At 44.2% G+C, this 14,075-nt stretch overlaps 1 protein-coding gene across 1 annotated transcript; it reads left to right on the top strand.

Annotated features, from left to right (window-relative positions):
• Positions 1 to 829: 829 nt before the first annotated feature.
• On the top strand, positions 830 to 3,601 carry LOC138906319 (uncharacterized; the record flags this gene model as incomplete). The annotated part of the gene is made up of 3 exons (XM_070194854.1): positions 830 to 1,052; positions 1,303 to 1,436; positions 3,107 to 3,601. Coding segments are annotated over exons 1-3 (852 nt in total), but the record flags the coding sequence as incomplete, so codon positions are not given.
• Positions 3,602 to 14,075: the final 10,474 nt, after the last annotated feature.

Consider the following 14,075-nt stretch of genomic DNA (forward strand, 5'->3'; position numbering starts at 1 on the left):
GAGATTGCCCCAGAGCTAGGAGGGGTGCACCTTCACAGACTTATCAGCCTCCACGTGCTCCACCGGGTCCTCCGGCCATTCTTCCAGCCCCAGCTGCCACCCCTCCTCCCCAGCCAGCTCGAGGTGGAGGTTGGGGAGGTCGAGGTCGCCCTAGAGGGGAAGGCCAGGCCAGGTACTATGCCCTTCCAGCCCGTTTCGAGGCCGTTGCTTCAAATTCAGTCATCACAGGTATCGTCCCTGTCTGTCATAGGGATGCATCAGTATTATTTGACCCAGGCTCTATGTATTCATATGTGTCTTCTTATTTTGCTCCATATTTGGGGATATCTCGGGATTCTTTGAGTTCCCCTGTTTATGTATGGGAGATTCTCTCATTGTGGACCGCGTATATCGGTCGTGTTTGATTGCTCTTAGTGGTTTTGAGACCAGAGCCGATTTGTTATTACTCAGTATGATAGATTTTGATGTTATCTTGGGCATGGACTAGTTGTCGCCCCATTATGCTATTTTTGGTTGTCACGCTAAGACCGTGATGCTGGCTATGCCAAGCTTACCGAGATTAGAGTGGAGAGGTACCTTAGAGTATACTCCCCGGAGGGTCATTTCATTTCTTAAGGCTCAACGAATGGTTGAGAAGGGGTGTGATGCGTATTTGGACTATGTGAGAGATGTCAGTATTGATACCCCTACAGTTTAGTCAGTCCAAGTATTGGGGGACTTCTCTGATGTGTTTCCAGCTGATCTTCCGGGTATGCCGCCCGATAGAGATATTGATTTCGGCATTGATTTGTTGCCGGTCACTCAGCCCATATCTATTCCTCCTTACCGTATGTCTTCTCCTGAGTTGAAGGAGTTGAAGGGGCAATTGCAGGAGTTGCTTGATAAGGGTTTCATCAGGACCAATGTATCACCTTGTGGTGCTCCGGTCTTATTTGTGAAGAAGAAGGATGGTTCTATGCGTATGTGTATTAATTATCGGCAGTTGAACAAGGTTATAGTGAAGAACATGTATCCTTTTCCTCGCATCGATGATTTATTTGATCAGTTACAGGGTACGAGGGTGTTTTTCCAAGATTGACTTGCGTTCTGGCTATCATCAGTTGAAGATTCGGGAGCTGGATATCCCGAAGACTGCTTTCAGGACCAGATATGGTCACTATGAGTTTCTTGTCATGTCATTTGGGCTGACCAATGTCCCAACAACCTTTATGCATTTGATGCACAGTGTGTTCCGGCCTTATCTTGATTCCTTCGTCATTGTGTTTATTGATGACATCCTGGTATATTCCCGATCTTGGGAAGATCATGAGCAGTACCTGAGGACCGTGCTTCAGACTTTGAGGGAGAAGAGGTTGTATGCACAATTTTCTAAGTATGCATTCTGGCTTGATTCAGTGGCATTCTTGGGCCACAAAGTGTCTTGTGATGGGATCAAGGTAGATCCGAAGAAGGTGGAGGCAGTGCAGAGTTGGCCTAGACCGTCATCAGCTACGGAGATCCGTAGTTTCCTTGGTTTGGCGGGGTATTACCGTCGCTTTGTGGAGGGATTTTCATCCATTGCAGCACCTATGACCAGGCTGACCCAGAAGGATGCTCCGTTCAGGTGGACCAAGGAGTGTGAGGAGAGCTTTCAGATGCTCAAGACAGCTTTGACAACAGCCCCAGTATTAGTATTGCCTACAAGTTCGGGGTCCTACACTGTCTATTGTGATGCCTTGAGGATTGGCCTTGGAGCGGTATTGATGCAGGACGATAGGGTGATTGCCTACGCGTATAGACAGTTGAAGGTGCATGAGAAGAATTATCTAATCCATGATCTCGAGTTAGCAGCTATTGTTCACGCCTTGAAGATCTGGTGTCATTATTTGTACGGTGTTCCTTGTGAGATCTACACTGATCACCGGAGTTTGCAGAGCTTGCTCGGGCAGAAAGACCTTAATTTGCGTCAGCGGAGGTGGTTGGAGCTACTTAAAGACTATGATATCACTATATTGGACCACCCGAGGAAGGCCAATGTAGTGGCCGATGCCTTGAGTCACCGGGCAGAGAGTTTGGGGAGTTTGGCATATCTTCTGGCAGCTGAGAGGCCCTTAGCCTTGGATGTTCAGGCCTTAGCCAGTCAGTTCGTGAGATTGGATATTTCAGAGCCTAGACGAGTATTAGCTTGTGTGGTTGCTCGGTCTTCACTTTATGACCGTATCAGGGAGCGCAGTATGATGATCCTCATCTTCTAGTTCTTCAGGATAGGGTTCGGCGAGGTGATGCCAGAGATGTGACTATTGGTGATGACGGTGTGATGAGGATGCAGGGCCGGATCTGTGTGTCCAATGTAGATGGGCTTCGGGAGTTGATTCTCGAAGAGGCCCACAGCTCGCGGTACTTCATTCATCCTGGTGCCGCGAAGATGTACCAGGATTTGAGACAACACAACTGGTGGAGGAGGATGAAGAAGGATATAGTTGGGTTTGTGGCCAAGTGTCTCAACTGTCAGCTGGTCAAATATGAGCACCAGAGATCGGGTGGATTACTTCAGAGGTTAGAGATCCCAGAGTAGAAGTGGGAACGGATCACCATGGACATTGTAGTTGGACTTCCACGGACTTTGAGAAAGTTTGATGCTATTTGGGTGATCGTGGGTCGGCTGACCAAGTCAGCTCATTTTATTCCAGTGTTGACCACTTATTCTTCTGAGAGGTTGGGTGAGATTTATATCAGAGAGATTGTCCGCCTTCATGGTATCCCAGTATCCATCATTTCAGATAGAGGTACGCAGTTCACATCACGGTTTTGGAGAGCCGTACAACAAGAGTTGGGTACTAGGGTGGAGCTGAGCACAACCTTTCACCCTCAGACGGACGGGCAGTCCGAGCTCATGATTCAGATTCTTGAGGATATTCTCCGTGCCTGTGTGATGGAGTTCGGAGGGTTATGGGACCAATACTTGCCACTTGCAGAGTTTGCTTACAACAACAGTTACCAGTCCAGCATTCAGATGGCACTGTATGAGGCTTTGTATGGTAGGCGGTGTCGGTCCCCAGTGGGATGGTTTGAACCGGGCGAGGCTCGATTGTTGGGTACAGATTTGGTCTAGGATGCCCTGGATAAGGTGAAGGTGATTCAGGAGAGACTTCGCACAGCCCAGTCCAGGCAGAAGAGTTATACAGACCAGAAGGTTTGTGATTTGGCATTTATGGTTGGTGAGCGGGTATTTCTTCGGGTATCGCCTATGAAGGGCATCATGAGATTCGGGAAGAAGGGCAAGCTTAGCCCGAGGTTCATTGGTCCTTTTGAGATATTGCGGCGAGTTAGGGAAGTTGCTTATGAGCTTGCCTTGCCTCCCAGCCTAGCAGGAGTTCACCCGGTTTTCCACGTGTCTATGCTTCGGAAGTATCGCGGTGATCCGACTCATGTATTGGATTTTAGCTCAGTCCAATTGGACAAGGATCTATCTTATGTCGAGAAGCCAGTAGCCATTTTGGACAGGCAGGTCAGAAAGCTCAAGTCAAAGAATATTGCTTCAGTAAAGGTCCAGTGGAGGGGTCAGCCGGTCGAGGAGGCGACTTGGGAGACCGAGCAAGATATGCGCAGCCAGTACCCTCATCTTTTCACAGTTTCAGGTATGTCTTTATACTCATTCGAGGACGAACGATTGTTTTAAGAGGGGGAGGATGTAATGACCCAGCCGGTCATTTTGAGAATTAGAGCCCCGATCCCCTAATATCTGCTTTCCCCACGTTTGTTTCTGCTTTTGGGATTTGCCGGAGTGATTGGTTATGGAATTGGGGGAGTTTTGGGACACTTAGTCCCTAGTTGTGAGATTAAACCTTAGAGTTTGGAACATAGTCGGAATTGCATGAAGATGGATCCAGAATGGAATTCCGTTGACTTCGTTAGCTCCGTTGAGTGATTTTTGGGTTAGGAGCGCATCCGGAATGTGTTTTGGAGGTATGTAGTAGATTTAGGCTTGAATTGACGAAAGTTAACTTTTCGGCGATTTCGGCCGATAGTGAAAATTTTGATATCAAGATCAGAATGGAATTCCGAAAGTGGTTGTAGGTTTGTAGTATCATTTGTGACCTGTGTGTAAAATTTGAGGTCATTCGGACTAGATTTGATGTGGTTCGACATCGTTTGTAGAATTTGGAAAATTCTAAATTCTTAGGCTTGAATCCGTGCTTAATTCATGATTTTGGTGTTGTTCGATGTGGTTTGAAGGCTCGACTAAGTTCGTATGGTGTTATAGGATTGGTTGGTAGGTTTGGTTGAGGTCTCGGGAGGCCTCAGGTGTGTTTCAGATGCTTAACGGAATGAAATTGGACTTGGGGAAAAATCTGGTGCCTTTGCTGGTTCTGGTGTTTCGCACTTGCGGAAGGGATGCCGCAGGTGCGCGAGCCGCAGGTGTGGTGACAGTGCGCAGATACGGAACTGGTGGGGCTAGTGATGGAGCGCAGGTGCGCAAGTTTGACCGCACCTGCGAGCCCGCAGATGCGAAGCGTGGGCGCAGGTACGGAGCCTGGCTGCCTTAGTGAAATGCGCATATGCGCCGATTCGGACCGCAGATGTGGCCCCAACCCGGATAAGTGACCTTCGCACCTGCGATGATTTTTTCCGCAGGTGAGTGACCACATGTGGCCCTATGAGCGCAGGTGCGGAAATCGCTGGGTTGAAGAGGCAGATTCGAGGGTTCATTCTTCATTTTTCACCAATTCGAATTTTAGCTCGGGAGAAGGCGATTTTGCAAGGGTTTTGTAGAGGAAATCAGTGGGTAACAATTCTTAACTCTAATTCGTGTATATTTCATTAATTCAATATTGTTTTCCTCGTCTAATTATGGAATTTGAGGGTAGATGTTTGAAAATGGAGGAAAAGGTTCCCCAATTGAAAATCTGAGATTTGAATGAGAATTTGACGTCGGATTTAGATGATTTTTGTTCGAGTGAGCTCGTGAGTGAATGGGTGTTCATAGTTTATAATTTTACCCGATTCCGAGACGTGGGCTCGGGAAGACTTTTTGGGCGTTTTTCCTAATTTCACGCTTTAGCTTCGAATTAATTAGTTAAATTAGTTACTTGTAGTTATATTTACATTATGCAATTAATTTGAATGGATTCGGGCCATTTGGAGTTGGATACTCGTGGCAAGAACGTGATATCGAGTTGATTTGAGCGGTTCGAGGTAAGTGGCTTGCCTAACCTTGTGTTGGGGACTTTTTTCTTAGGATGTTTGATATTAATTGAGGTGTGGGCGCCGTGTGCGTGAGGTGACGAGTACGTACATGGGCTATTATTGCAAAAATCCTGTTTCTCCTTTCTAAATCATAATCTGTCTTTCCCTTATTAAATTGCACTAATTCGTTTAATTGTTCAGCTTAGACTAGAGAAGCATGCTTACGTGTTTTAACTGCATATCTGATATTTTGTGTGCCATGCTTAGTTAAGTCCCTACTTTCCTTATCTGTGTTCTGTATAAATGGTATAACTCGATGCCTTACCTGCCATTTCATCTTGCGTTGCATATTTAAATTGGGACTACAAAAGTATTCCGGGAGATTCTCCCTGTCTTGAATATTTATTTTGGGACTACGGATGTATTTCGGGAGATCCCCCGGCACTGCATATTTATTTTGGAACTACGGACATATTTCGGGAGATCCCCCCTGTCTTGCATATTTATTTTGGGACTACGGACGTATTCCGGGAGATCCCCCAGCACTGCATATATATTTTGGGACTACGAATGTATTCTGGGAGATTCCCCAGCACTGCGTATTTACTTTGGGACTACAGACGTATTTCGGGAGATCCCCCTGTACTGCATATTCATTCGGAACTACGGGACGGTATCTTGGGAGATTCCCCATTGTGTTTACCTTGTTCTGAGCCGAGGGCTCCCTTAACTGTTAAAGTTTCGAGAATTTCTTTATCTCTGTTACTGTAAATTTTACTTATATCTTTTACTGTTTAATTTATTATATTTACTCCGGTAGGGCCTTGACCTGACCTCGTCACTACTCGACCGAGTTTAGGCTTGACACTTAGTGGGTACCATTGTGGTGTACTCATGTTACTCTCTGCACATATTTTTCATGTGCAGATTCAGATGCACCTTATCAGTCGCACTATCAGTGAGCCGGGACAGTTTTGGAGACTTCAAGGTATATCTGCCGCGTCCGCAGACCTCGGAGTCCCCTTCTACTCTTTCCCATGTCCATTATATTCTGTATTTTTCCTTGTTAGACTCTGATGTATAGAGACACTAGATCTTTCCTTCTGTAGTTGTGATTCACGATGTTTCGGATTTTGGGATTTGTTGTGTATTTTTGAATAGCTGGTTAAATTTATATTTTTATTTTATTATTCCGCAAAATGTTAGGCTTACCTAGTTGTAGAGACTAGGTGTGTCACGACGTCACACGGAGGAAAAATTAGGTCATGACATTGGGTCCTTTTGGGTAATATTCCAAGCAGTCAACTTGAACTTCCCGTTGTCCATCCTCATACCAGGAAGGAAGATATCAGTGGGTTAATCAAAACTTTGCCATAGTGGCTTCCCTGACAAATCATCAATTAAACCAAGTTTTCTGAATCCAAGAGCTTCGCTTTATATGAAGAATAATAATATGAATAATATATCATCTAGAGGAAAGAATAATGTCACCCGAAGAAGAAGAAGGAGGAGGAGAAAGAGGCCTGAAGTTGTTTAAAAAGTGGGTATAAGTTAAAACTTTTTTAAAAATTAGGTATAGGTTAAATGGGGGCGATCAAATAGGGCGCCCCGTATAATTTTTACAAAATTTAAAGGGGCTATAGAGGGTAGTTTTCTCAAAAATTTCCGTTAAAGTCTCCAATTTAAAATCTTATGTTTTACTCTTAATTAACTGCTAATAAAATCAATCTGGCCATCCAAGCCACCATTAACAAAATAAAAGTAAAATAAACAGAGAATTTACTAAAACAATAAATAAGTAAAAATACGAAACTGACCTCCACGTTATACAAGGTATAAAAGTATCACACTATTGTCAATAGAGAAGTATCTTTTCCATACTAATTGTTCTAATGTACTGACGTGGCTGAGGAAAAAAAAAAACTAACGTTGCTTAAAAAATATAAAAGGTACCAGACGATTTCTGAACACACCTGAGCTCGAACTCACTACTTTATGACCCCTTTTTACCACCGAGCTAGGGTAAGCATAATACCGATCGAATCAAAAATTTTGGTTTATTCGATTTTGATTTTTCGAACAATTTGTGATTTATAGTTTAAAAAATTTGATGTTCGGTTCGGTTTTCAGTTAAACAGAAAAACCAAATTATTGCTACACTAAGTATTACTACCGGAACAACTTCGTTTTCGTTTGTTTATTTTTTTGTCGTCAACATAGCTTCTGTCACTTGGTATAATCTTGAAAAATGATTCTGAAATGATGTGCATTCTGAAATGCCCATATTAAGAGACAGTGATGAAATAGGCAACATATTTATCCCATATGATTCTTCTATACAAGAGAAGGTGTGTGGTCTTTCCAAAAGAGAGTATGCATATACAAGCATTTTACATTTAGACAATCAAACAACACTAGCCTAGATAAACAAGCAATAAACCAAAGAAAATTGATAAACATATCACTCAAACTGACCAGGGCAAAACGGTTCCCCCAAAGTTTTATCTCAAACAACTAGGTTACGATTCTCCAATTACATATCAATATATTTCAGAGTAGGGACATATGGTGATGAAAGGACAAGAAAGAAATAGGCTAACGAAGGAGGGGAGATATTGACAGGCGCATACAAAATATTTGCTCCTCTCTTCTGAAATTTATTCCTCGATAGAAACTGCCATAGCTTGAAATCCAAAAATCGAACCGATTAAACCGAACTGAATATAAATAAATCGAACCAAACCGAAGTTATTATGGTTCAGTTTTGGTTATTATAATCACAAACCGAAAATCGAATAAACCGAACCGAACTTCTACAAAATCGAACCGAACCGACCGATGTCCACCCCTACACAGAGCCGCCTTTCAATTATGTTTCAAGTGGGTTCATTTTGCGCAATATAACAATTTCACATAAAATTAACACTTACAAATAATAAAAAATTTCGACGAAGCGGATTCATTGAACCCGTTTGCTACAATGTGAGTCCGCCCCTGATAAGAATATACTATTGTATACGGTTAAAACCGATCCTCGGTCGTGAAGATCGATCGAGGATGGCATTTCAATCGAGGGGTACCTTCATGGAGACCCCGAGCGAATTTCGAGATAGGGGCATCGAGCCCGGGCGTTCGAATCGACCGAGGTAACATCGGTCGATACAGGTCCCGAACATCGATGCCCGAAAGTGATCACCTAGCTCGAAATCAAGGCCGAGGTTCCGATCCGGTACCGAGCTCGAGTCGGTATCAAGTTCACAGACAAAAGCTGTTACAACTGCACCAAAGGAGAGAATCTCTGCGGGAATTAAGGAGGAGACACACCATCATGGGTCCTCCACTAGCAATATTTATTTCCATCATATTACTATAGGTAGAGTAGTGATCCTTGGCTATAAAGCCAAGGAAAGTTTGTAATAGAAGGCACTTTTGGCTGGGATTAAGCATTTTTATTGTGTTTATCTTTCTAAAGCTCATTAAATATCTTTGTTCATCATCTTCCATTTTTGTATCATAAATTCGTATATTGTTATTTTCAGATCAAAGAAATTCACTTGCCCTTAGAACCATACATAAATTCAACGTTATTCGATTTTTCGGGTAAACAGTTTGGCGCCCACCGTGGGGCTAAGGATAACAAGTGATTATTTGACACAAATATACAGCACGCTCCAGCTTACAACCTCATATCAACAATGGCTCTGCCAATCGACCTCGAAGCCGGCCTTCAGGATGAAACCAACAACTTGGTGCCCGTGGCCGAAAGGCTACCCAACAACGGCAACGAGGCTCGAATCGAGGAACCCGAAATTCGAGCCGAAGTACCAGTAGATATCAATTCACGAATAGCTCTAGAAGCGAATCAACGTTCCGAGTAGGAAAGAAGCGTTCAGGGTGGCGATCGACCCATAGCCCGAGACACCCACAGCACGGGGGAAATTGGGGTCAGCTTACGCATGATTTTCGAAATGCTACAAGCCCAACAAGTAGCGATAGCTCAGTTGCAGAGCCAAACTCATATGCAAAGTAATCCAAACTCCAATCCACTTCTTCGAGAAGTAACCCCCAGAACGGAGCTCGACACAGTGAAACCGAACGAGCGAAAATCGGGAATCGCTCCTGAAATTGCTAAACTGCTCGAGGAACTCACAAAGCGAGTCGAAGCCAACGACAAAAAATTCGAAATATATGATGCTAGGATCGATCAAATCCCGGGGGCTCCGCCCATGATGAAAGGGTTGGATTCGAAGAAATTCATACAAAAGCCTTTTCCATCGAGCGCGGCCCCGAAACCGATCCCAAAAAAGTTTCGTATGCCCGTAATTCCCAAATATAACGGTACGACCGATCCTAACGAACATCTCACCTCCTATACATGTGCCATCAAAGGCAACGATTTGGAGGACGACGAGATCGAGTCCGTATTATTGAAAAAGTTTGGAGAGACCCTCGCAAAAAGAGCAATGATCTGGTATCACAACTTGCCACCGAATTCTATCGATTCTTTTGCCATGTTAGCAGATTCGTTCGTAAAAGCACATGCTGGTGCCGTAAAGGTCGCAACAAGGAAATCAGATCTATTCAAAGTAAAACAAAGGGGTGACGAAATACTGAGGGAATTCGTATCCCGATTTCAAATGGAACGCACGGATTTGCCACAAGTCACAGACGACTGGGCCGTGCAAGCTTTCACCCAAGGGTTGAACGGACTGAGTTCGACAGCATCACATCGGCTGAAACAAAGCTTGATCGAATACCCTGCAATAACTTGGGCGGATATACACAATCGGTATCAATCGAAAATCAGGGTCGAAGAGATCAATTGGGATTTCCGTATGAACCCACGCGTCAGAACCGCGCAACCACTAAAATTCTGAAGGAAACCAACAGAGAACAAAGGTCAAACAGAGACCGATACCAACCGTACGTCACAGATCGGGTGAACCACGATTCAGCGCATGAGATAATTAGGAATAACCGCAGATATGATCGGGGGCAAAATTCTCGGGGGCTTATGAGCAAGAGAGGTTTTGATAAACATGCCGATCCTATAGAAGTTCCTCGATTATCGGAATATAACTTCAACATCGATGCATCCGCCATCGTATCGGCTATCAGATGCATCAAAGATACCCGATGGCCTCAACCCATGCAGACCGATCCGGCCCAAAGGAATCCCAATCAAATATGCGAGTATCATGGCACCCATGGTCACAAAACGGAAGAATGCAGACAATTAAGAGAGGAAGTAGCCCGCTTGTTTAACAAGGGGCACCTCAGGGAATTTTTGAGTGATAGAGCGAAGAACCATTTTAAAAACAAGGACTTCGGCAAACAAAACGAAGAAGAAGAGCCACAACACATCATTCACATGATCATCGGCGACATCGATACCCCTCAGGGACCTATGCTCAAACGCGCCAAAACATCGATTGAGGAGGAAAAGCGATCTCGAATTCAAGATTACACTCCCTCAGGGACTTTATCGTTCAATGATGAAGATGTAGAGGGAATCATCCAACCCCATAACGATGCACTGGTAATATCTGTACTCATGAATAAAATTAAAATTAAGCGTGTGTTAATTGATCCAGGTAGCTCGGCCAATATCATCAGATCGAAGGTCGTAAAACAGCTCGGCCTACAAAACCGGGTCGTATCTGCAACTTTGGTTTTGAACGGATTCAATATGGCATGCGAAACCACCAAAGGCGAGATAACCCTACCGATAAACATCGCCGGAACAATTCAGGAAATAAAGTTTCACGTGATCGAAGGCGATATGATATATAACGCCCTTTTCGGAAGGTCGTGGATCCACAACATGAGAGCTGTACCTTCGACCCTACACCAGGTCCTCAAATTCCCGACACCGACAGGTGTCAAAATAGTGTACGGAGAACAACTAGCCGCAAAGGAAATGTTCTCCATCGAGGAAGCAAAACCAACATCTTCGTCTTCGCCAGTGAATGGATCGGGTTCAAAAGGAGGCACAGTCGAAGACCGGAATGCCAAATAGCAACCAAAGATATCGGCCCCGACCCAGCCAGATAAGCAGAGCATCGATGAAGATAATGATCAGTGGATCCCTCGATCCTTCGTGACCCCCGATGACTCCAATGCCACCGAATCAACTATTGAGGAATTGGAGCAAATCATTTTGATCGATCACCGGCCCGAACGAAAGGTATACCTGGGAAAGGGTTTAAGACCCGAACTCAGGAGGAAAATCATTCAATTTCTTATCGATAACATCGATTGCTTTGCTTGGTCCCATTTAGATATAACAGGAATCCCTCCGGACATAACGACACATCGACTAAGTGTGTCCCCTAGATTCAGACCGGTGAAGCAAAAAAGAAGACCCCAATCGGAGGTGAAGCACGCATTCATAAAAGATGAGGTAACTAAACTGCTCAAAATAGGATCCATTAGAGAGGTAAAATACCCCGAATGGTTGTCCAATGAGGTCGTAGTGCCTAAAAGGGGAAACAAACTTAGAATGTGTATAGATTACAAGGACTTGAACAAAGCGTGCCCCAAAGATTCTTATCCACTGCCCAACATCGATCACTTGATCGATGCCACGACCGGCCACGAGATCCTTACTTTTCTCGACGCCTATTCCGGGTATAATCAAATCCAGATGAACCTGGAAAACCAGGAAAAGACTTCGTTTGTGACCAGATATGGAACATATTGTTATAACGTAATGCCCTTCAGGCTAAAAAATGTAGGAGCTACTTATCAACGCCTAGTAAATAGAATGTTTGAAGAACAAATAGGTAAATCAATGGAAGTCTATATTGATGACATGCTAGTCAAGTCCCTGCGCGCAGAGGACCATTTGATCCATTTGCAGGAAACATTCGATATTCTGAGGAAATACAACATGAGGCTCAACCCCGAAAAATATGCTTTCGGAGTCGGTTCGGGAAAGTTCCTCGGCTTCATGGTGTCAAATTGGGGAATCGAGTTTAACCCAGACAAAATCAAGGCCATTGAAGACATCACCATCGTGAACAGCGTGAAAGCTGTACAAAGGTTAACAGGAAGAATAGCAGCCCTAGGCCGATTCATTTCGAGATCATCAGATCGAAGCCACAAATTTTTCTCTCTACTCAAAAAGAAGAACGACTTCGCTTGGACATCGGAATGCTAACTAGCATTACAAGAACTGAAACGATATCTATCGAACCCACCACTGCTGCACACTCCAAAAACCGACGAAAAACTTTACCTATACTTGGCAGTATCAGAAGTCGCCATAAGCAGTGTCCTAGTTCGAGAAGAGGAAGGTACGCAATTTCCTGTTTACTATGTAAGTCGGACCTTAGGGGAAGCGGAAACTAGATACCCGCACTTGGAAATATTGGCGCTTGCACTGGTTAGCGCCTCTAGGAAATTACGACCGTACTTCCAATGCCACCCCATAAGCGTATTAACCACCTGCCCACTTCGTAATATTTTGTATAGGCCTGAACTGTCGGGCCGATTGGCCAAATGGGCCATCGAACTCAGCGGGTACGATATCGAATATCGACCTCGAACAACCATCAAGTCTCAAATTCTAGCAGACTTCGTGGCCGATTTCACGCCAACCCTCGTACCCGAAGTCGAAAAAGAACTACTGTTAAAATCAAATTTATCGACGAGGGCATGGATCCTCTTTACGGACGGAGCTTCGAACGTAAAGGGATCCGGGCTAGGCATAGTTTTAAAATGTTCCGGGGGTAACATTATTAGGCAAGCTATTAAAACTATCAGGTTAACTAACAACGAGGCCGAGTATGAAGCCATAATTGCAGGTCTCGAGCTAGCTAGAAATCTGGGAGCGGAGGTCGTTGAGGCCAATTGCGACTCTTTGCTAGTGGTGAGTCAAGTAAACAAAACCTTCGAAGTCCGAGAAGGCAGAATGCAAAGGTATTTGGACAAACTACTTGTCAATTTGAACCATTTCAAACAATGGAGTCTACGACATGTTCCACGAGAACATAATAACGAGGCCGGTGCGCTTGCTAATTTGGGATCATCGGTCGAGGTGAATGATTTGAACTCGGAAACTGTCGTTCAACTTTCAAGATCTGTAATCGAAGAAGGGCACGCCGAAATAAATTCTACTAGTTTAACCTGGGATTGGAGAAACAAGTATATTGAATACTTAAAAAACGGAAAGCTCCTTTCAGACCACAAAGAGTCCAGGACCCTTCGAACTAAAGCTGCTCGATTCACTTTGACTGCGGATGGAACGTTATATCGAAGAATATTCGATGGACCGATGGCGGTATGCATAGGTCCGGGAGATACCAATTACATCCTCCGGGAAGTACACGAGGGCACTTGTGGCAATCACTCCAGTGCTGACATGTTAGTTCGAAAAGTGATCAGAGCAGGGTATTATTGGATCGATATGGGCAAAAACGCAAAAGAATTTGTTCGTAAATGCGATAAATGTCAAAGGTTTGCTCCAATGATCCATCAGCCCGGAGAACAACTTCACTCGGTCTTATCGCCATGGCCATTCATGAAATGGGGAATGGACATCGTCGGCCCCCTACCATCGACCCCAGGTAAAGCCAGATTTATTTTGTTTATGACTGACTATTTTTCTAAATGGGTTGAAGCGCAGGCGTTCGAGAAAGTGAGAGAAAAAGAGGTTATCGACTTTTTGTGGGATCATATCATATACCGATTCGGGATACCAGCCGAAATAGTATGTGATAATGGGAAGCAATTCATTGGCAACAAAATCACAAAATTCTTCGAAGACCACAAAATAAGAAGAATACTAGCAACCCCATACCACCCCAGTGGAAACGGACAAGCCGAATCAACAAACAAAACTATTCTTCAAAACCTAAAAAAGAGATTGAACGACGCTAAGGGAAAATGGAGAGAAATCCTGCCCG

The sequence above is a fragment of the Nicotiana tomentosiformis genome, chromosome 2 (assembly GCF_000390325.3).
Source record: "Nicotiana tomentosiformis chromosome 2, ASM39032v3, whole genome shotgun sequence".
NCBI lineage: Eukaryota > Viridiplantae > Streptophyta > Magnoliopsida > Solanales > Solanaceae > Nicotiana > Nicotiana tomentosiformis.